The 22,408-nt window shown below is 39.1% G+C and overlaps 1 protein-coding gene, 5 non-coding genes and 6 pseudogenes across 7 annotated transcripts in view; all 12 read left to right on the top strand.

Annotated features, from left to right (window-relative positions):
* Window positions 1–505: 505 nt before the first annotated feature.
* LOC139959215 (U4 spliceosomal RNA) lies at window positions 506–561 on the top strand (annotated as a pseudogene).
* A 113-nt stretch (window positions 562–674) lies between these two features.
* LOC139959211 (U4 spliceosomal RNA) lies at window positions 675–825 on the top strand (annotated as a pseudogene).
* Window positions 826–2,378: 1,553 nt separating this feature from the next.
* On the top strand, window positions 2,379–2,521 carry LOC139959204 (U4 spliceosomal RNA). Its single transcript, XR_011789983.1, has one exon. It is a non-coding gene; the product is annotated as a U4 spliceosomal RNA (small nuclear RNA).
* Window positions 2,522–4,069: 1,548 nt separating this feature from the next.
* On the top strand, window positions 4,070–4,125 carry LOC139959214 (U4 spliceosomal RNA; annotated as a pseudogene).
* Window positions 4,126–4,238: 113 nt separating this feature from the next.
* LOC139959210 (U4 spliceosomal RNA) lies at window positions 4,239–4,389 on the top strand (annotated as a pseudogene).
* A 1,551-nt stretch (window positions 4,390–5,940) lies between these two features.
* LOC139959203 (U4 spliceosomal RNA) lies at window positions 5,941–6,083 on the top strand. Its single transcript, XR_011789982.1, has one exon. It is a non-coding gene; the product is annotated as a U4 spliceosomal RNA (small nuclear RNA).
* Window positions 6,084–7,629: 1,546 nt separating this feature from the next.
* Window positions 7,630–7,772, top strand: LOC139959200 (U4 spliceosomal RNA). Its single transcript, XR_011789981.1, has one exon. It is a non-coding gene; the product is annotated as a U4 spliceosomal RNA (small nuclear RNA).
* Window positions 7,773–9,367: 1,595 nt separating this feature from the next.
* LOC139959198 (U2 spliceosomal RNA) lies at window positions 9,368–9,440 on the top strand (annotated as a pseudogene).
* Window positions 9,441–9,511: 71 nt separating this feature from the next.
* On the top strand, window positions 9,512–9,662 carry LOC139959207 (U4 spliceosomal RNA; annotated as a pseudogene).
* Window positions 9,663–11,207: 1,545 nt separating this feature from the next.
* LOC139959199 (U4 spliceosomal RNA) lies at window positions 11,208–11,350 on the top strand. The gene has a single exon (XR_011789980.1). It is a non-coding gene; the product is annotated as a U4 spliceosomal RNA (small nuclear RNA).
* A 463-nt stretch (window positions 11,351–11,813) lies between these two features.
* On the top strand, window positions 11,814–11,956 carry LOC139959206 (U4 spliceosomal RNA). The gene has a single exon (XR_011789985.1). It is a non-coding gene; the product is annotated as a U4 spliceosomal RNA (small nuclear RNA).
* Window positions 11,957–16,424: 4,468 nt separating this feature from the next.
* The window catches only part of LOC139958901 (tubulin monoglutamylase TTLL4-like), a 47,727-nt gene continuing 41,743 nt past the window's right edge, over window positions 16,425–22,408 (top strand). The window contains exons 1-4 of one of the 2 annotated variants that reach the window (XM_071956337.1): window positions 16,425–16,575; window positions 18,347–19,142; window positions 20,100–20,188; window positions 21,420–21,653. In XM_071956337.1, coding sequence (XP_071812438.1) covers window positions 18,469–19,142; window positions 20,100–20,188; window positions 21,420–21,653 — 997 coding nt within the window. In that variant the 5' untranslated portion in view covers window positions 16,425–16,575; window positions 18,347–18,468. Of the gene's footprint in view, window positions 16,615–18,346; window positions 19,143–20,099; window positions 20,189–21,419; window positions 21,654–22,408 lie in introns of both variants that reach the window. The other variant, XM_071956336.1, reaches the window with a different exon arrangement.

The following is a 22,408-nucleotide window of genomic DNA, read 5'->3' as shown; positions in this document are numbered from 1 at the left end:
GAGGGCGCTGTCATATGTGTCCTAACGGTTCCGGTGGGCAACATTCGTTGCTAAAGAGATTTAGTTATGAGTAGTAAAAGACGTAAATAAGTTCGAATATGTCACACTGTTTACTAATTAGGGAATGTGCAGGTAATTCAAAGTAATTCTCAGTGATTTCGGAGACTTGAGCTTGTCAAGTTTCGCGGAACTAGACAGGACCGATATAATAACGCCATCCGTTGATTAAGAGTGTGCTTGGAGATCCTGCAATGAATATTCATGAGCTTTTAGGATCGCGATATTGACGAGGGTTAATTGACATTGATCCTGTATATACCACTTTCGTCATTCTCCCATCCGTTATTGTTTTCATATTGTGTACTAAAAACACGTAAGTTATTCGTTTTTCAGAATAAATGATTTTACTTAGCATCGAAAAGAAGGCTAACTGGTAAAAACTGTATCTGCTATGAAAAACGAACTCTCAACGAAGTACTCAAACAATTCTAAGGACTAAATGGGTATCTTTGCGCAGAGGCGATATCGTAGTCAATGAGGTTTATCCGAGACGCGATCATGTGTAGTATCTGTTCCCTTCGGGAATGGTGATACACACCTGACGATAATCACACAGTCACAGTCCCGATGCAAGGGGACTGGGGCTGAGAGCGGATCAGTCGTTTGGTAGTTTGGCTTTCGTGCCCAGGTTCTTTCCTGGGTGACTTTTTCTTAAAAAGTATCCGAGACGCGATTATTGCTAATTGAAAACTTATCCCAATACCCCGCAATGACGACGTGAAATATCGTCGGCATATGCAATTTTTCTCGGCTCACATAGATGGGCTTATATCAATCTCAAACTAATAAGAAGTTCCCAAGGTGATTAATGCATACTGGAGCTCACGACTAGAACTTATTCGTTAATGGTGAAGTGCTTCTTGTAGCTTACTGCCTGGTATTTCTGAAGCGTTCTATGAGAAATGAACATTCAAAGGGATATTCTGGTAGCTAAAGTTGACTGCTTAGCAAAAAACTGCTGAAAATGTTCAGTATCTTAGCGAGAAGACCATACCGTCATAGCATTTTGTATCTAAAAGATATGATATATTTCAACGTTTGTGATATTTTGTACATGCATCTGACAACAGCAGAATGGATGATGACCTTAGGGTATTTCGGCTAAAAATATCTTTATGTTGCTATATTATTTCTTAATCATTTATTATCATTTATATTTGGAAAAGATTATTTCTACAAAACGGTACATTTTTTAAAATTAAATTATAAATACAGAAAAATGAAATTTTAAGTACACAGAGAGGAGAGAGAGAGAAGGGGGGGGGGGGGGCAGAGAACAGCTATAAGCAAGCACTCCGACTGCATTAAGTTTCAAGGATAAATCAGCCAGTAGTTTATAATAGCCTATAGTAAAGCTATTGATGAGCATTTGCCCAGATGACATCATAGACTCGCTATACTGTGATGCAACTTCCTGGGGTAGTTGAAGACTTAGTCAGTCAAACTAAATATCTTGAGTTAGGAACAAGATATTGAGATGGGGTTTTCAAGTAGAATATAGAGAAATAGAACTGTCAATACGTTTGAAGAAAAAGTCGCCCAGGAAAGAACCTGGGCACGAAAACCAAACTACCGAACGACTGATCCGCTCTCAACCCAAGTCCCCTTGCATCGGGACTGTGACTGTGCATTACCTTATAATCACAGTTCAGCTTAATTGCAAGGATATTATCTATACAGAAAGTGCATATCCATGAAAAAAGGGCACCTTTCCTACGCATATATCCTTCACAAAGCAGTATACATTTCATACTGATATCTCCTATCGAGGTATGGATAATGAGGATCTTAAGCGTATGGGAAGAGGGCGCTGTCATATGTGTCCTAACGGTTCCGGTGGGCAACATTCGTTGCTAAAGAGATTTAGTTATGAGTAGTAAAAGACGTAAATAAGTTCGAATATGTCACACTGTTGACTAATTAGGGAATGTGCAGGTACTTCAAAGTAATTCAAAGTAATCCTCAGTGATTTCGGAGACTTGAGCTTGTCAAGTTTCGCGGAACTAGACAGGACCGATATAATAACGCCATCCGTTGATTAAGAGTGTGCTTGGAAATCCTGCAATGAATATTCATGAGCTTATAGGATCGCGACATTGACGAGGGTTAATTGACATTGATCCTGTATATACCACTTTCGTCATTCTCCCATCCGTTATTTTTTTCATATTGCGTACTAAAAACACGTAAGTTATTCGTTTTTCAGAATAAATGATTCTACGTAGCATCGAAAAGAAGGCTAACTGGTAAAAACTGTATCTGCTATGAAAAACGAACTCTCAACGAAGTACTCAAACAATTCTAAGGACTTAATGAGTATCTTTGCGCAGAGGCGATATCGTAGTCAATGAGGTTTATCCGAGACGCGATTATTGCTAATTGAAAACTTATCCCAATACCCCGCAATGACGACGTGAAATATCGTCGGCATATGCAATTTTTCTCGGCTCACATAGATGGGCTTATATCAATCTCAAACTAATAAGAAGTTCACAAGGTGATTAGTGAATACCGGAGCTCACGACTAGAATTTAAACGTTAATGGTGAAGTGCTTCTTGTAGCTTACTGCCTGGTATTTCTGAAGCGTTCTATGAGAAATGAACATTCAAAGGGATATTCTGGTAGCTAAAGTTGACTGCTTAGCAAAAAACTGCTGAAAATGTTCAGTATCTTAGCGAGAAGACCATACCGTCATAGCATTTTGTATCCAAAAGATATGATATTTTTCAACGTTTGTGATATTTTGTACATGCATCTGACAACAGCAGAATGGATGATGACCTTAGGGTATTTCGGCTAAAAATATCTTTATGTTGCTATATTATTTCTTAATCATTTATTATCATTTATATTTGGAAAAGATTATTTCTACAAAACGGTACATTTTTTAAAATTAAATTATAAATACAGAAAAATGAAATTTTAAGTACAAAGAGAAGAGAGAGAGAGAGAGAGAGGGGGGGGGGGGGGCAGAGAACAGCTATAAGCAAGCACTCCGACTGCATTAAGTTTCAAGGATAAATCAGCCAGTAGCTTATAATAGCCTATAGTAAAGCTATTGATGAGCATTTGCCCAGATGACATCATAGACTCGCTATACTGTGATGCAACTTCCTGGGGTAGTTGAAGACTTAGTCAGTCAAACTAAATATCTTGAGTTAGGAACAAGATATTGAGATGGGGTTTTCAAGTAGAATATAGAGAAATAGAACTGTCAATACGTTTGAAGAAAAAGTCGCCCAGGAAAGAACCTGGGCACGAAAACCAAACTACCGAACGACTGATCCGCTCTCAACCCCAGTCCCCTTGCATCGGGACTGTGACTGTGCATTACCTTATAATCACAGTTCAGCTTAATTGCAAGGATATAATCTATACAGAAAGTGCATATCCATGAAAAAAGGGCACCTTTCCTACGCATATATCCTTCACAAAGCAGTATACATTTCATACTGATATCTCCTAGCGAGGTATGGATAATGAGGATCTTAAGCGTATGGGAAGAGGGCGCTGTCATATGTGTCCTAACGGTTCCGGTGGGCAACATTCGTTGCTAAAGAGATTTAGTTATGAGTAGTAAAAGACGTAAATAAGTTCGAATATGTCACACTGTTTACTAATTAGGGAATGTGCAGGTAATTCAAAGTAATTCTCAGTGATTTCGGAGACTTGAGCTTGTCAAGTTTCGCGGAACTAGACAGGACCGATATAATAACGCCATCCGTTGATTAAGAGTGTGCTTGGAGATCCTGCAATGAATATTCATGAGCTTTTAGGATCGCGATATTGACGAGGGTTAATTGACATTGATCCTGTATATACCACTTTCGTCATTCTCCCATCCGTTATTGTTTTCATATTGTGTACTAAAAACACGTAAGTTATTCGTTTTTCAGAATAAATGATTTTACTTAGCATCGAAAAGAAGGCTAACTGGTAAAAACTGTATCTGCTATGAAAAACGAACTCTCAACGAAGTACTCAAACAATTCTAAGGACTAAATGGGTATCTTTGCGCAGAGGCGATATCGTAGTCAATGAGGTTTATCCGAGACGCGATCATGTGTAGTATCTGTTCCCTTCGGGAATGGTGATACACACCTGACGATAATCACACAGTCACAGTCCCGATGCAAGGGGACTGGGGCTGAGAGCGGATCAGTCGTTTGGTAGTTTGGCTTTCGTGCCCAGGTTCTTTCCTGGGTGACTTTTTCTTAAAAAGTATCCGAGACGCGATTATTGCTAATTGAAAACTTATCCCAATACCCCGCAATGACGACGTGAAATATCGTCGGCATATGCAATTTTTCTCGGCTCACATAGATGGGCTTATATCAATCTCAAACTAATAAGAAGTTCCCAAGGTGATTAATGCATACTGGAGCTCACGACTAGAACCTATTCGTTAATGGTGAAGTGCTTCTTGTAGCTTACTGCCTGGTATTTCTGAAGCGTTCTATGAGAAATGAACATTCAAAGGGATATTCTGGTAGCTAAAGTTGACTGCTTAGCAAAAAACTGCTGAAAATGTTCAGTATCTTAGCGAGAAGACCATACCGTCATAGCATTTTGTATCCACAAGATATGATATTTTTCAACGTTTGTGATATTTTGTACATGCATCTGACAACAGCAGAATGGATGATGACCTTAGGGTATTTCGGCTAAAAATATCTTTATGTTGCTATATTATTTCTTAATCATTTATTATCATTTATATTTGGAAAAGATTATTTCTACAAAACGGTACATTTTTTAAAATTAAATTATAAATACAGAAAAATGAAATTTTAAGTACACAGAGAGGAGAGAGAGAGAAGGGGGGGGGGGGCAGAGAACAGCTATAAGCAAGCACTCCGACTGCATTAAGTTTCAAGGATAAATCAGCCAGTAGTTTATAATAGCCTATAGTAAAGCTATTGATGAGCATTTGCCCAGATGACATCATAGACTCGCTATACTGTGATGCAACTTCCTGGGGTAGTTGAAGACTTAGTCAGTCAAACTAAATATCTTGAGTTAGGAACAAGATATTGAGATGGGGTTTTCAAGTAGAATATAGAGAAATAGAACTATCGATACGTTTGAAGAAAAAGTCGCCCAGGAAAGAACCTGGGCACGAAAACCAAATTACCGAACGACTGATCCGCTTTCAACCCCAGTCCCCTTGCATCGGGACTGTGACTGTGCATTACCTTATAATCACAGTTCAGCTTAATTGCAAGGATATAATCTATACAGAAAATGCATATCCATGAGAAAAGGGCACCTTTCCTACGCATATATCCTTCACAAAGCAGTATAAATTTCATACTGATATCTCCTATCGAGGTATGGATAATGAGGATCTTAAGCGTATGGGAAGAGGGCGCTGTCATATGTGTCCTAACGGTTCCGGTGGGCAACATTCGTTGCTAAAGAGATTTAGTTATGAGTAGTAAAAGACGTAAATAAGTTCGAATATGTCACACTGTTTACTAATTAGGGAATGTGCAGGTAATTCAAAGTAATTCAATGTAATCCTCAGTGATTTCGGAGACTTGAGCTTGTCAAGTTTCGCGGAACTAGACAGGACCGATATAATAACGCCATCCGTTGATTAAGAGTGTGCTTGGAGATCCTGCAATGAATATTCATGAGCTTATAGGATCGCGACATTGACGAGGGTTAATTGACATTGATCCTGTATATACCACTTTCGTCATTCTCCCATCCGTTATTTTTTTCATATTGCGTACTAAAAACACGTAAGTTATTCGTTTTTCAGAATAAATTATTTTACTTAGCATCGAAAATAAGGCTAACTGGTAAAAACTGTATCTGCTATGAAAAACAAACTCTCAACGAAGTACTCAAACAATTCTAAGGACTTAATGAGTATCTTTGCGCAGAGGCGATATCGTAGTCAATGAGGTTTATCCGAGACGCGATTATTGCTAATTGAAAACTTATCCCAATACCCCGCAATGACGACGTGAAATATCGTCGGCATATGCAATTTTTCTCGGCTCACATAGATGGGCTTATATCAATCTCAAACTAATAAGAAGTTCACAAGGTGATTAGTGAATACTGGAGCTCACGACTAGAACTTAAACGTTAATGGTGAAGTGCTTCTTGTAGCTTACTGCCTGGTATTTCTGAAGCGTTCTATGAGAAATGAACATTCAAAGGGATATTCTGGTAGCTAAAGTTGACTGCTTAGCAAAAAACTGCTGAAAATGTTCAGTATCTTAGCGAGAAGACCATACCGTCATAGCATTTTGTATCCAAAAGATATGATATTTTTCAACGTTTGTGATATTTTGTACATGCATCTGACAACAGCAGAATGGATGATGACCTTAGGGTATTTCGGCTAAAAATGTCTTTATGTTGCTATATTATTTCTTAATCATTTATTATCATTTATATTTGGAAAAGATTATTTCTACAAAACGGTACATTTTTTAAAATTAAATTATAAATACAGAAAAATGAAAATTTAAGTACACAGAGAAGAGAGAGAGAGAGAGGGGGGGGGGGGCAGAGAACAGCTATAAGCAAGCACTCCGACTGCATTAAGTTTCAAGGATAAATCAGCCAGTAGTTTATAATAGCCTATAGTAAAGCTATTGATGAGCATTTGCCCAGATGACATCATAGACTCGCTATACTGTGATGCAACTTCCTGGGGTAGTTGAAGACTTAGTCAAACTAAATATCTTGAGTTAGGAACAAGATATTGAGATGGGGGTTTCAACTAGAATAAAGAGAAATAGAACTGTCAATACTTTTGAAGAAAAAGTCGCCCAGGAAAGAACCTGGGCACGAAAACCAAACTACCGAACGACTGATCCGCTTTCAACCGAGGGCCCCCTTCATCGGGACTGTGACTGTGCATTACCTTATAATCACAGTTCAGCTTAATTGCAAGGATATAATCTATACAGAAAGTGCATATCCATGAAAAAGGGCACCTTTCCTACGCATATATCCTTCACAAAGCAGTATACATTTCATACTGATATCTCCTATCGAGGTATGGATAATGAGGATCTTAAGCGTATGGGAAGAGGGCGCTGTCATATGTGTCCTAACGGTTCCGGTGGGCAACATTCGTTGCTAAAGAGATTTAGTTATGAGTAGTAGAAGACGTAAATAAGTTCGAATATGTCACACTGTTTACTAATTAGGGAATGTGCAGGTACTTCAAAGTAATTCAAAGTAATTTTCAGTGATTTCGGAGACTTGAGCTTGTCAAGTTTCGCGGAACTAGACAGGACCGATATAATAACGCCATCCGTTGATTAAGAGTGTGCTTGGAGATCCTGCAATGAATATTCATGAGCTTATAGGATCGCGACATTGACGAGGGTTAATTGACATTGATCCTGTATATACCACTTTCGTCATTCTCCATCCGTTATTTTTTTCATATTGCGTACTAAAAACACGTAAGTTATTCGTTTTTCAGAATAAATGATTTTACTTAGCATCGAAAAGAAGGCTAACTGGTAAAAACTGTATCTGCTATGAAAAACAAACTCTCAACGAAGTACTCAAACAATTCTAAGGACTTAATGAGTATCTTTGCGCAGAGGCGATATCGTAGTCAATGAGGTTTATCCGAGACGCGATTATTGCTAATTGAAAACTTATCCCAATACCCCGCAATGACGACGTGAAATATCGTCGGCATATGCAATTTTTCTCGGCTCACATAGATGGGCTTATATCAATCTCAAACTAATAAGAAGTTCACAAGGTGGTTAGTGAATACTGGAGCTCACGACTAGAACTTAAACGTTAATGGTGAAGTGCTTCTTGTAGCTTACTGCCTGGTATTTCTGAAGCGTTCTATGAGAAATGAACATTCAAAGGGATATTCTGGTAGCTAAAGTTGACTGCTTAGCAAAAAACTGCTGAAAATGTTCAGTATCTTAGCGAGAAGACCATACCGTCATAGCATTTTGTATCCAAAAGATATGATATTTTTCAACGTTTGTGATATTTTGTACATGCATCTGACAACAGCAGAATGGATGATGACCTTAGGGTATTTCGGCTAAAAATATCTTTATGTTGCTATATTATTTCTTAATCATTTATTATCATTTATATTTGGAAAAGATTATTTCTACAAAGCGGTACATTTTTTTAAATTAAATTATAAATACAGAAAAATGAAAATTTAAGTACACAGAGAAGAGAGAGAGAGAGAGAGGGGGGGGGGAGGGGCAGAGAACAGCTATAAGCAAGCACTCCGACTGCATTAAGTTTCAAGGATAAATCAGCCAGTAGTTTATAATAGCCTATAGTAAAGCTATTGATGAGCATTTGCCCAGATGACATCATAGACTCGCTATACTGTGATGCAACTTCCTGGGGTAGTTGAAGACTTAGTCAAACTAAATATCTTGAGTTAGGAACAAGATATTGAGATGGGGGTTTCAACTAGAATAAAGAGAAATAGAACTGTCAATACTTTTGAAGAAAAAGTCGCCCAGGAAAGAACCTGGGCACGAAAACCAAACTACCGAACGACTGATCCGCTTTCAACCGAGGGCCCCCTTCATCGGGACTGTGACTGTGCATTACCTTATAATCACAGTTCAGCTTAATTGCAAGGATATAATCTATACAGAAAGTGCATATCCATGAAAAAGGGCACCTTTCCTACGCATATATCCTTCACAAAGCAGTATACATTTCATACTGATATCTCCTATCGAGGTATGGATAATGAGGATCTTAAGCGTATGGGAAGAGGGCGCTGTCATATGTGTCCTAACGGTTCCGGTGGGCAACATTCGTTGCTACAGAGATTTAGTTATGAGTAGTAGAAGACGTAAATAAGTTCGAATATGTCACACTGTTTACTAATTAGGGAATGTGCAGGTACTTCAAAGTAATTCAAAGTAATTTTCAGTGATTTCGGAGACTTGAGCTTGTCAAGTTTCGCGGAACTAGACAGGACCGATATAATAACGCCATCCGTTGATTAAGAGTGTGCTTGGAGATCCTGCAATGAATATTCATGAGCTTATAGGATCGCGACATTGACGAGGGTTAATTGACATTGATCCTGTATATACCACTTTCGTCATTCTCCATCCGTTATTTTTTTCATATTGCGTACTAAAAACACGTAAGTTATTCGTTTTTCAGAATAAATTATTTTACTTAGCATCGAAAAGAAGGCTAACTGGTATAAACTGTATCTGCTATGAAAAACAAACTCTCAACGAAGTACTCAAACAATTCTAAGGACTTAATGAGTATCTTTGCGCAGAGGCGATATCGTAGTCAATGAGGTTTATCCGAGACGCTTCTCGGCCTTTTGGCTAAGATCATGTGTAGTATCTGTTCCCTTCGGGAATGGTGATACACACCTGACGATGATCACACAGTCACAGTCCCGATGCAAGGGGACTGGGGCTGAGAGCGGATCAGTCGTTTGGTAGTTTGGTTTTCGTGCCCAGGTTCTTTCCTGGGTGACTTTTTCTTAAAAAGTATCCGAGACGCGATTATTGCTAATTGAAAACTTATCCCAATACCCCGCAATGACGACGTGAAATATCGTCGGCATATGCAATTTTTCTCGGCTCACATAGATGGGCTTATATCAATCTCAAACTAATAAGAAGTTCACAAGGTGATTAGTGAATACTGGAGCTCACGACTAGAACTTAAACGTTAATGGTGAAGTGCTTCTTGTAGCTTACTGCCTGGTATTTCTGAAGCGTTCTATGAGAAATGAACATTCAAAGGGATATTCTGGTAGCTAAAGTTGACTGCTTAGCAAAAAACTGCTGAAAATGTTCAGTATCTTAGCGAGAAGACCATACCGTCATAGCATTTTGTATCCACAAGATATGATATTTTTCAACGTTTGTGATATTTTGTACATGCATCTGACAACAGCAGAATGGATGATGACCTTAGGGTATTTCGGCTAAAAATGTCTTTATGTTGCTATATTATTTCTTAATCATTTATTATCATTTATATTTGGAAAAGATTATTTCTACAAAACGGTACATTTTTTTAAATTAAATTATAAATACAGAAAAATGAAAATTTAAGTACACAGAGAAGAGAGAGAGAGAGAGAGGGGGGGGGGGGGGGCAGAGAACAGCTATAAGCAAGCACTCCGACTGCATTAAGTTTCAAGGATAAATCAGCCAGTAGTTTATAATAGCCTATAGTAAAGCTATTGATGAGCATTTGCCCAGATGACATCATAGACTCGCTATACTGTGATGCAACTTCCTGGGGTAGTTGAAGACTTAGTCAAACTAAATATCTTGAGTTAGGAACAAGATATTGAGATGGGGGTTTCAACTAGAATAAAGAGAAATAGAACTGTCAATACTTTTGAAGAAAAAGTCGCCCAGGAAAGAACCTGGGCACGAAAACCAAACTACCGAACGACTGATCCGCTTTCAACCGAGGGCCCCCTTCATCGGGACTGTGACTGTGCATTACCTTATAATCACAGTTCAGCTTAATTGCAAGGATATAATCTATACAGAAAGTGCATATCCATGAAAAAGGGCACCTTTCCTACGCATATATCCTTCACAAAGCAGTATACATTTCATACTGATATCTCCTATCGAGGTATGGATAATGAGGATCTTAAGCGTATGGGAAGAGGGCGCTGTCATATGTGTCCTAACGGTTCCGGTGGGCAACATTCGTTGCTACAGAGATTTAGTTAGTAAAAGACGTAAATAAGTTCGAATATGTCACACTGTTTACTAATTAGGGAATGTGCAGGTACTTCAAAGTAATTCAAAGTAATTTTCAGTGATTTCGGAGACTTGAGCTTGTCAAGTTTCGCGGAACTAGACAGGACCGATATAATAACGCCATCCGTTGATTAAGAGTGTGCTTGGAGATCCTGCAATGAATATTCATGAGCTTATAGGATCGCGACATTGACGAGGGTTAATTGACATTGATCCTGTATATACCACTTTCGTCATTCTCCATCCGTTATTTTTTTCATATTGCGTACTAAAAACACGTAAGTTATTCGTTTTTCAGAATAAATTATTTTACTTAGCATCGAAAAGAAGGCTAACTGGTATAAACTGTATCTGCTATGAAAAACAAACTCTCAACGAAGTACTCAAACAATTCTAAGGACTTAATGAGTATCTTTGCGCAGAGGCGATATCGTAGTCAATGAGGTTTATCCGAGACGCGATTATTGCTAATTGAAAACTTATCCCAATACCCCGCAATGACGACGTGAAATATCGTCGGCATATGCAATTTTTCTCGGCTCACATAGATGGGCTTATATCAATCTCAAACTAATAAGAAGTTCACAAGGTGGTTAGTGAATACTGGAGCTTTTAGTTACTTTAGTAGTTAGGGAATGTGCAGGTTATTCAAAGTAATCCTCAGTGATTTCGGAGACTTGAGCTTGTCAAGTTTCGCGGAACTAGACAGGACCGATATAATAACGCCATCCGTTGATTAAGAGTGTGCTTGGAGATCCTGCAATGAATATTCATGAGCTTTTAGGATCGCGACATTGACGAGGGTTAATTGACATTGATCCTGTATATACCACTTTCGTCATTCTCCCATCCGTTATTTTTTTCATATTGCGTACTAAAAACACGTAAGTTATTTTTTTTTCAGAATAAATTATTTTACTTAGCATCGAAAATAAGGCTAATTGGTAAAAACTGTATCTGCTATGAAAAACGAACGCTCAACGAAGTACTCAAACAATACTAAGGACTCAATGAGTATCTTTGCGCAGAGGCGATATCGTAGTCAATGAGGTTTATCCGAGACGCGATTATTGCTAATTGAAAACTTATCCCAATACCCCGCAATGACGACGTAAAATATCGTCGGCATATGCAATTTCTCTCGGCTCCCATTCACGAGCTAATAAAAAACTAATTTTCTTTGTAAACAACGTACTGGACAATTTGGTTTATTATTACCTTATTATCATATACGGCTCTGGTGTCGACGTAGAGACCCTATTGTAGAAGGGTCTCTATGTCGACTGCTCTGTGTCTGAAAAGATCGCTGTCATGTAGGTACTAACGGTGCCGGTGTGCAACGTTTTGTTGCTAAAACGTGCTAGCTATATGAGTGGAAAAAGCCGTAGTCGCATGAATGTTCGAATATGTCACACAATTTGATACTTCAGAGACTGCAGCTTGTCAAATTTCGCGGAACTACAAAACAGTCAGCGTCTTTTTCAGTCATCCCTTCCCCTCGTCGGCTCCGCCACCAACAAACTCGGCTGAACCTTTGGGTGGGGTAAGCATGTAGACATATGCCGTTTTCAGCTGCAGGGATCGACCGGTCAAGAAGCTATTTAGCAACACCCTCCTGAGTCACATACGTATCGATGCCGACCATGGGTTACATATGGGAGACTGGGATGAGAAGAAACCATGTGGTATATATTGACACGCTTGGGTTTCGGCATGCACCGATCCTCTGTTTAGTGACTTGTAGAAAAATGAAGTATTCTCAAGAAAACATAAATATTCACAATTATGACCTGCGTTTTCTTCATTTACGTACCGTATATTATGGATTATATTTCTTCTAATTCAGTAAAAGAAATATCAAGCGGATAAACCACGGACAAAATCTTTATATTCTAGAGACAGAAAAAGTCGAAGTAGATTAGGGATGAAATGAACGGCAGGTCCTGTGTTTATTTGTTAATTGATAATGCCAGGCGCGGCGGAACGGAAAAATTATTGGGGGGGGGGGGGCTAACGTGTGGAGACTATCTAAGCGGAGCGCCACCATCGGTTGGCGCGGAGCGTACAAGAAAATTTTGGGTTTTTTTCAAACCCCAGATGGCCGGAAACGGCAATTCCCGAGTGTTTTATGCTGCGAATACCTAGCCCTAAAATATGGGTCTCAAGCCTGCAATTTCTCAGATTGCACGTTGAAGTCTGTAAAAACATTGTAATTTGTATATTCGATGGTGTATTGGTCAGGGGGGGGGGCAGAATGGTCTATAGGGGCGCTTTCGACACTATCTAAGCGGAGCGTCACCACAGGTTGGCGCGGAGCTTACCGAAAATTTTTGAGTAAAGATACTCCCTAGATTGCAGGAAATGACCCTTTCCGGGCCTTGCTAATTTGCAGATAAACGGAGAATAAATAGGTGTCGTCGCCATTTTGTCGGAAAATTACACCAACAGAATATGACAAATGTCAATAGGTATATGAGAGCGCAATAAAATAGTCAATAATCGCGAATAAGTAAAAAGTAGTGAAAAGCTGAAAAGGGCGCCAGCAGTCCATTTGAGTCCGTCGGGGGGGGGGGGGGCATCCGCCCCCTGACTGTATATATGGACGCTCCGCCACTAAGTAAGGGGATGTTGGAGAACTGGCTGAAATGAGGCAAGTCATCGGCCTAAGACGAAGTTGTGTTACGCTTACCGGTACTCACACTCACTGCTTCCACTTTTCACGGGGCGTGAAGACGCGGTTGGGGTGACAATGTGGTCTATAGCTAGGGGACGGGCCGAGGGTCCCCCAGCAATTACTAAAATTATTACACCTATATAGTATACGTGTGCATCGGACAGATCGACAAGTATGCATTGAAAAATGGGCAGATGCACGTTTCGGAGCCTTGGTAAATATTGGGGGGGCTTATCATGCATTTGCCCCCTCAACTTTTTCATTGGGGGCTGAGCCCCCCCAAGCCCCCCCCCCCGGTTCCGCCGCCACTGGATAATGCAATTGCGGCTAACCGAAAGCAATGTTCTTATTGGTGGAGCCCCTCAATCCCAGAATTCCTGACTACGGGCATGAATGTAGGCCGAGGGCGTGACAAGCTCGACGGTCGTGTGGTTGGAGGGTGGGGGAGGGGGTTGTCGAATCTAAGGCTTAACGGACCATTACTACAAAACTGTAACCCCCACCCCCAAATCAAGAATGCTCAACCCCCTTCCCACTGGTTGACAGAATATTACAAAAAAAAAGCTAATGCACAGTGCATAAGTATCTATCAAGTATCTGCGGTATAACCGTAACAGTGGAAAACTCTGTAAAATGGTTTCAAAAGTTTACCCTTGACCACATAACATCTAGCACCCTCCCCTGTCCCAGTTCGAAAACGGTGGTTGCAACTCCGACCTGTTGCTTCAATGCCAATAGGATATTCTACGGAAGCGTAGAAAGAACATTGAATTGACTTCTTTCACACTTGATAAATGTTCCAAACTTAGGAAATTTACTGAAGTTTTTGCACTTAGCATCAAGTTTAGTATACCAAAACGATCTGCAAAATTATATATGACGCATGTTCTTTAACGTTTGTATGGCTTGTTTATATCGTCAATATTTTTAGGATCTCTAACGTTATACTTATATATCGTTGTACTTTAGAGACCACACCTCCATCAACTTCATATTATGATGTCTGACAGTGTTAACAATATGTATATCCGATTGCTATTTATAAAATATTAACTCATATGTCCCGTGTTCGTGTATACTTTGACGTAGGCTTTAGCAGCCCACATGGCTTGGTATAACGATGAAGGAAATGCTAAAGAACGTATGAAGTCTCGTATAGCCTATAGATATCCCACGGAACTGCTACTATAGTTAGAGCATGGAGCTATAAACAGCTCCATGGTTAGAGTAAAGCAGCTCCCTGTTAGAGTAACAGCTCCATGGTTAGAGAAGCAGCTCCCTGTTATAGAGTAACAGCTCCCTGTTAGAGTAACAGCTCCCTGTTAGAGTAGCAGCTCCCTGTTAGAGTAGCAGCGCCATGTTAGAGTAGCAGCTGCCTGGTTATCCAATGAATCTACGGTGATGAAGAGGTAATAATTGGCAAGAGTGTTCAAACTGAACTTTGCCCAACTCCTAATTCAAGCTGAAGCAACTGAAAAAAATAGCCACTGTAGAAGGGGAGGAGGCATATGGACGAGACCTAACTTCACTGACTGACAATGCCCCTGACCAGGCAACTACCTAACGCGAATATATATATATATATACACTCATAGGTCATACAGCCTGTTGTCAATGCGCTGGGTCCACCGGCTCCAGTCCAGGCAAACGGTAAATAAATGTGTTACCAACAATGCTTGGTACATCGATATAGTGACTGATTCAGTCAACAACGATTACATCTTATATTGAGTCAAGTGATCCTGATCAGTTCTCAGATAAGACTGATTCAGTAACGCCAGTTATTATGCTCTATGTGAACCTGTGTAAAAGTAATTGTTGGCCTGACGTTTCGATCCCAGCAGGATCTACTTCAGAGGCTAAATGACAAGTAACAGTAACAGAAGGGACAAAAACACGCACAGAATACAGAAAGGTTAATGAGCATGGTGAACACAAAGAGACAGCGGGATGAGTATATGACAAAAATGAATAAAACACTGAAACACAAGAATACAAATACAAGTACAAATACAAATACAAAGTAGAAAAGGAGGATCACCCGAAGGGATACAGTAACAGAGCAGCTAAAAAACAATGTAAAATAAAACTGTTAGCAAACTGTTTATCCACTAGAGAGCCTGTGTAAGAGAATGTGTAAAAGTAAGTCGGCCTGACGTTTCGATTATTCTCTGTGAACCTGCTTGAAAATCGATATACTTTGTCTGGGCATTCAGTTCTCTTCTTCTTCCATGGTCTGGGTTACCACAGTGCTACAATAGTTCAAGATAACATTCATTGTCGGTGTTTACCTTTGAAGCCGGTACGACATAGGCCTACTCAATATATAGGATGATTGCAAACCGAAACTTAATAGATGGATGCGTTTATGCAAAAGTAGAAAGCCAAAAAGGATTTGCGATATCGACACCACACAGTGAAATTATTTTAGGCTTATTTATGATAGCGTTAACCTAGCTGCCATTGAAATTCCCTTCAAGTTTGATATCTGAAGAATTTCGGTCGTGCAAAATGTTCAATTGCTAACATTTGTATAACTTGTATAACATTTGATAACTGAGAAAAATAACTATAATAGAAAGTGTAGATTCATATGAAATATATTGGCTCCTCACGTTACTCAAATAGGAAATGAAGCACTTGAAAAATATAATACGTGGCATGTATGCTATTATCCGCAAGAAAAGTGAAATCTTATATGTAACATTTGTTATCATTTTGCATATCGGTACTAACTAATTATTGTTAAAGAAATTTATTAACTTGTAATTATTTTCTATTATTTATAACATTATCAATCAACAATTTCGTTGAAAATCTCCAGAAACAACAAATATGCCATCCATTTATGGCATCTTAGCGTTCCCATAGTTATCAACATGCTCCCCGTCGAGCATGGCATGTGTACTTACACTATCCGTTTACATCTGGTTGCCACCGTAACATAACGTACTGTACTGGAACAGTGTAATTAGTTCGATCAAAGATAATTCACCTTCGCACACATTGGTTCCGTTGATCGCTGTATAGTTGTAAAACCAGTTGGGCCTATCTCGGGCAGACCGGTCTGTATATCTGACGATATGACTGGACTAAAAGAAAGCGTATGTCCGTGTTTAGCTACCTATCCAATTGCTCATAGGGTAATAGGAATGAGTTCATCTCGTAACTTTTATAACTTAAGATCGATTCAGTACAGAGGCCGCTGTACTGTAGCCTAAATTATAAAGTTAGGCCATAGGCGGATAGGCCTAGGTTGGACATGGGCCTAACAAAGTAACAGTTAAACAAGCCTATCTAGTAAGTAGTAGTATATAGGATATTGCCTCATAGGCCTAGTCTAGATTCACTGCCAAGATACGCCCAATTATTTGCACAACATTGTCCAAGTTCGTTTGCATGTAGACAGAATCTCCAGCTTGTGAAGAGAGCCAGGTAGACTCATACGTTACTCGTTAGTCCACTGTCACGAAGTGTCAGGCCAGGTTAGGGCTGTGTGATACTAGGACCTGAGCAGGTCCGAAATTTGATCCAATCCCAGTGGGGGGCAGGGGATACCCAAACCCTACAGCAAAAATAATCAATATTAGGACATATATAGGCCTAGGCTACCTGAGTTAGAACACTGCCCATAGTTTTGAATGTCATTCCTACTACTACTAGTATAGTCAGTATTGCGAAGTTCGGAACATTGCGAAGTTCGGACACCCCTAAGAAATACACAATTTCACCATGACAACCTATGGCAACAGCCAATTTCACGAAAAACTACAAAGCTACAGTTATTTTCTCTCCAAAATGACCCATGTGCAAGTAAGTAGTAAAGTACTTACATATTTGTCAATAAAATGACGGAGATCTATGAAGTCTGTTATAATTACTGAAAGAGCAACTGCGCCACCAATTTTATCACCAGCGCCACACTGTGGGTTGGGTGTCCGAACTTCGCAATACTCTAGCAAAGAAATACCAGTTCCACAATCACGAAGAATCTTCTTGGAATACAACGTGAAAACAGTTTGCAGGAAAGAAAGTTTGGCCGTGTATCGTAATATAACAAAATTCTCCCACCATATCAAGTATATTTTCCGGTGATTTAGACCAGAAGATATAGTTTTGGGGTGTTTTAAGGCTTACAGTAGGTGTCCGAACTCCGAAGTGTCCATGCTACTACAGTACTACTAGCCTATTACGCTACATTACGTAATACTATACGAAAACCATGACATTGCTGTGTCTTTAGCTGTCATTGTGATGTTGGGGGGGGGGGGATCAATGCCCAGACCTTAGAGCAAAAATAATAAATATTAGGACATATTGGCCTAGGCTACCAACAAATTCCAAAATTTTGATTGTCATTCAGGACTACTACTAGCCTACAGTATATTAGTAATAATAAACCATAACATTGCTGTGTCTTTAGCTGTCATCGTGATGTGAACTGTCACACTCTAAGAGCAAATAGAGTGCATACCCAAAGTCTTACTGGCTCTCATCTTGGTTTCTGGGAGAACAAAAGTGATTTACCATGAGGTTCTGATATACAGAGCCACAATGTTATCCCTCTCAATTTTGATGCAAACATGACTTTAATCCCAACCTATTCATGCCATGAAATATTATATATTTTGTGTGATTTTTCTGAGCTGTCACATTTGTGGGCATGCACTGGGGAAGAACAGTTAAATAATGTCAAAGCTTTGGTCTGCCAGCATTGTGCTATGCAAACATAACTTATTTGTTGTATTTTGCTACTGCTAGCCTTACAGTATATCTGGCAGGAAGTTAAGCAGATCCCAACGTTTGATATCGTTTGAGTGAAGAGTAAATGTTGTTTAAAAGTTTAAATTTATTTTCCTATGTTTATTTGGACAGGTGGTATAATACAGTCTCACAAAATGGCAAATTTGTGCATGTTGGAGCAAGGTATACAAGAATTCACTGGAAGCAGACATTGTAAGACAAGAACTTTGTGAGTCAGATCAGTTAATATTGTTATGGCCACTGCCAATGAAATTGATGAAATAAGGTCAACCTTGCAACGTGGATTGGAGAACCTTGCTCTGTCTGGGAATCTCAAGCCCCTGCCGTTGAGACAACAAGTTGAACGCCCGCTTTTAAGAAGCCCTGTTAAAGTCAATGGGTATAAAAATGATCTGATCCCAGGAAAGCCTGCCTCCTTCCATCGTTCTCTCAGCAGCGACGGTGGTCACCCTGCAACGGTAAATGCTGGACATGGACACCCTGTGAGTGCTAGAAGCAAATCGTCCAAAAGTTCCAAGTCCCCAAGAGATGGCGCAATTTCTCAAATTCATTCCAGAAGTCAAATACATTCAAAGCCACCAACTGGCCGACCCAGATATTCTCGTCCTACTAGCAGCAAAAGCCGTTCAAGCGTTGCGTCATCGAGGGCTGGTGGTGCGAACAATGACGCTGGACAGAAAGTGCAGAGGACATCCTCACAGCACCTCTCTCATTCTTTACAGTCAGTGATCAGCCCAAAGCCCATCTATGATAAAGGTGATCTCAAAGCATCGGGCACCACTCACCTCACGAAGAAAGAACTATCGCAGAAGAACAGGGTCGCTATCGACGATTCCGATAATGACAGTGAAAGCTGGTGTGACGTAGAAGAAGAAAATGAAGGCTCAGAGTTTAATCCTCTTGAAAAGTAAGAACTATTTCTAAGGCAGAGAGCTAAAGTTTGCCTGTTTTATTTGTCAAGATGAATTTTATTAGTTTTGTGAAGAGTAGTCACAATGCCACATTTATGTGTAATGTATTTATGCCATTTTTATTTTGTTAGACCAAATTACTTAATTAGACAAAAAATTTGACAAGCCTTGCTTATCAAAGTCAAAGTATTGTATACATACATGCATACATGTGTTACTCAATCAAATTATGCACCAAGTGACATTTTGGAATTTAATAAAGTTAACTAACTTTTGACTTAAAAATGGCATGATGGTAGTTTTAAGTTGAAGTCTTCTGTTTTATTAATCACCATTTTTATTATTGTGATTGGTAAGACAGAGCATTACCACACTTGATTAAAACAATCAAGAGAGATAAATTTGCTTTTGCTTAAACTTGGATATTCAATTACAGAGTGCAATCATTGCAATGATTTTGAGAACCTGTTAAATGCAAAAACTGGTTTAAGAATTGATGCTAAAGAAACATCTGAGTCTGAATTAAAATATATAGATACAGAACTGGCAAATTAGATCACATCTTATTAGTCCAACCCCAAGCTTCAAAGTGTGTCTGGCTGTTTAGATATAAAGGTGTGAAAATTTAATCTCTGTATGCAGATGTTGACAACGTGCAATATAATATCTTTGATGTCGTTTTCGTATAAGGACTACACCACTATGAAACCAAATTTTGTTTCTCTTAATAAACTTGACCAAGAATACATAACCTGGAGAAAATATGATACAAGCTTCAGAGATGTGGTTAAACTAACAAAATCCAAAGCAAGCTGAAAAGAGGCACAGTTTAATATAAAAATTCTGTGTGTGTGTCAGTGAATGAGAAGTAATCAGAAACAATTTCAAGTTTGACATTAAGTGTATCCTTCTTCAATATTCATTTGGGATTGTTTTTGCTCTAAATCTACCAGCGAGAGACTTCCCGGGGATGGCGCTTCTCTGGATGATTTTGATGAGGACGATGGTTTGGATGGGTTGGACGATGAAGGTGGTGAAGACGGTATGTCTGTTTTGTATTTCCTGATATTTGAGCTCTTTTATGAAAACCTTTGAATTATATTATTACCTTTTATCCCTCCCATTCTAAATTTTAAGTTTCCTTGCTGGTTCCTTGCTTTATAAAAGTTGCATTCCTCATGGAATCTGCATCCTTCTAGTTTCTAGAATGAAAGTGGGTGTTATCCTCAGTGAGTCAGTATCCTTGTACGTCCTGGTTTCTCACAAGCATGGCAAAATATTTACTTAATCTCAGAAATATCCCAACTAATAATCAATTTGCCTTAAGTACAACATTTGGAAGTCATTCACTACATTGTGGTCAATATTGTAAAAACAACTGTCTGTCACCATTCTGGTTTGGTTCTGAGAGGTCTCATTGACATTCTTATTTGATTTTATACCCTTCGAATAAACTCCAATACTTTGTAGTGTCCAGGTGCATTAATGGTAGACGTTGTCTGTTAGCATCTACTCTACACTTACAGTCCCTGCAAGCTACTAATTTGCATGTTTAGATCTTGCGCCATCACTCAATATTACTAGATTTGGGCGGGCATGCAGACATTATTTTTTGTTTGTTACATGGGTATAGATATTTGTCATTTCTCAAGTAATAAGGTATAGATTGGAGACAGATCTCTGTAAGAGGGCTTTCAAGATGAATTAATAATGATTAGGGATCATTAATGTTGTGAAACAGGAAGTATAAACAATTAGAGAGAGAGTAGACTCTAGAATGTGTTGTGTAGCTTAACTTACTAGTTCTAGACAGAACACACATATATATATATATATATATATATATATATATATAATATATATATATATATATATATATATATATATATATATATATAGTAATGTCTGAGGAGTAAGTGCATGTTTGCCAATGGCCAGTAGACATTTTCAATTAAAATAAATCATACAAATGGGTTACGTGAACATATTGCTCTACTGTTCAGAAAGAGATTCCTGCTCTACAATCGTTTGTTTTAGATCCACATTTAACATGTAATGAAGCATATCTACATGGTATCAGTATGGCATGCACTTAGCTGTGGTGTCCAAATCTCTAGCAGGCTGGGTCGAACACTGCCATCGGTTGCGACACAAACCCAGGACGATCCCTCCAACCTCCAAAACAAAGACTGGTTTTCGATGATAGGAGGACAACATCTATTTTAATAGCAACACAATGTTCTATTCTCACTTATCTCCATTATCGCAAATAGATGAATCAGATGGTTATTCCATAGCCAGTGGACACTCTTACAAGCCACCGGTCATTCCAGCCGGTAAATCAGTGCCGTCCAACGGCTACACAAGGTCAATCCTTGCCTCGAGAAGTGGGTCGTCTCTCCTCCACATGTTGACCACTGGGAATGATGAAGCTCACCCGGCCCTCTCTCCAAGCCTGTTCAGCAATGTCCCTCCCACTGTTAACTTTGTTGCAGATGGAGAAAAAGGTAAGTTCAGGTATGAGCTAACATCACTCCTGAGAAACGTTGAGGGTGTTCGTATTATTGGCAATAATGATATAATGATTGTGAAGTATTTACTTCATTCCTGTCTCCTATACATGTACTCTCCGATCTACCAAACTGGTCACATTATTACATTGCCCCCACCCTCCCCCAAGGGTCCCTCGAAGGTCACTACAACCTTCATTCCCAGTCTTTCTATTGTTCAGGACACAGTTTGTGAATAAAATATTAGAGAAGGTAGCTGCCGTTTGATTCAGGGTCTGTGGTCATTTTGAGGCTGACAGGGAGAAACATCATCTTAGGTCCTAGTTTTATATCTTGCAATGTATAACACTAACACTTATTGCATTCGTTAATACATAGTAACGTTACAAGCAATATGACAGCAATTATTAGCACTAAAAGTACAGTTCTGTGCAGAAAACAATCAGAGAACAAGGTGCAGTCCAAGTCTGGCCTGTGGCAACTGTTTGGGAGAAAGGGAGATATTTATTCATAGATAAGTCTTGAATCTCACAGTGAGAATGACCACTGGTAATATATATTCTTTTGACTTAAGGTTATTGTACAATTTTTATGCTACCGTAATTCAAAGCATTCAGAATACAGTCTGGGAAAGAAAACGGCGAGAAAAGTTAACCAAGATACCATTCCATGAGGGTTATAACTTTGCAAATTTCTCGTTTTCTTAAGGTTCTTAGATGTAGTGTTACTGACTGTTTTATAATATTGGCAAA

The sequence above is a fragment of the Apostichopus japonicus genome, chromosome 18 (genome assembly GCF_037975245.1).
Source record: "Apostichopus japonicus isolate 1M-3 chromosome 18, ASM3797524v1, whole genome shotgun sequence".
NCBI classification, from domain to species: domain Eukaryota; kingdom Metazoa; phylum Echinodermata; class Holothuroidea; order Aspidochirotida; family Stichopodidae; genus Apostichopus; species Apostichopus japonicus.
Note: the sequence above shows the minus strand (reverse complement) of the source record. Positions and strands in the feature narration are given on the sequence as shown.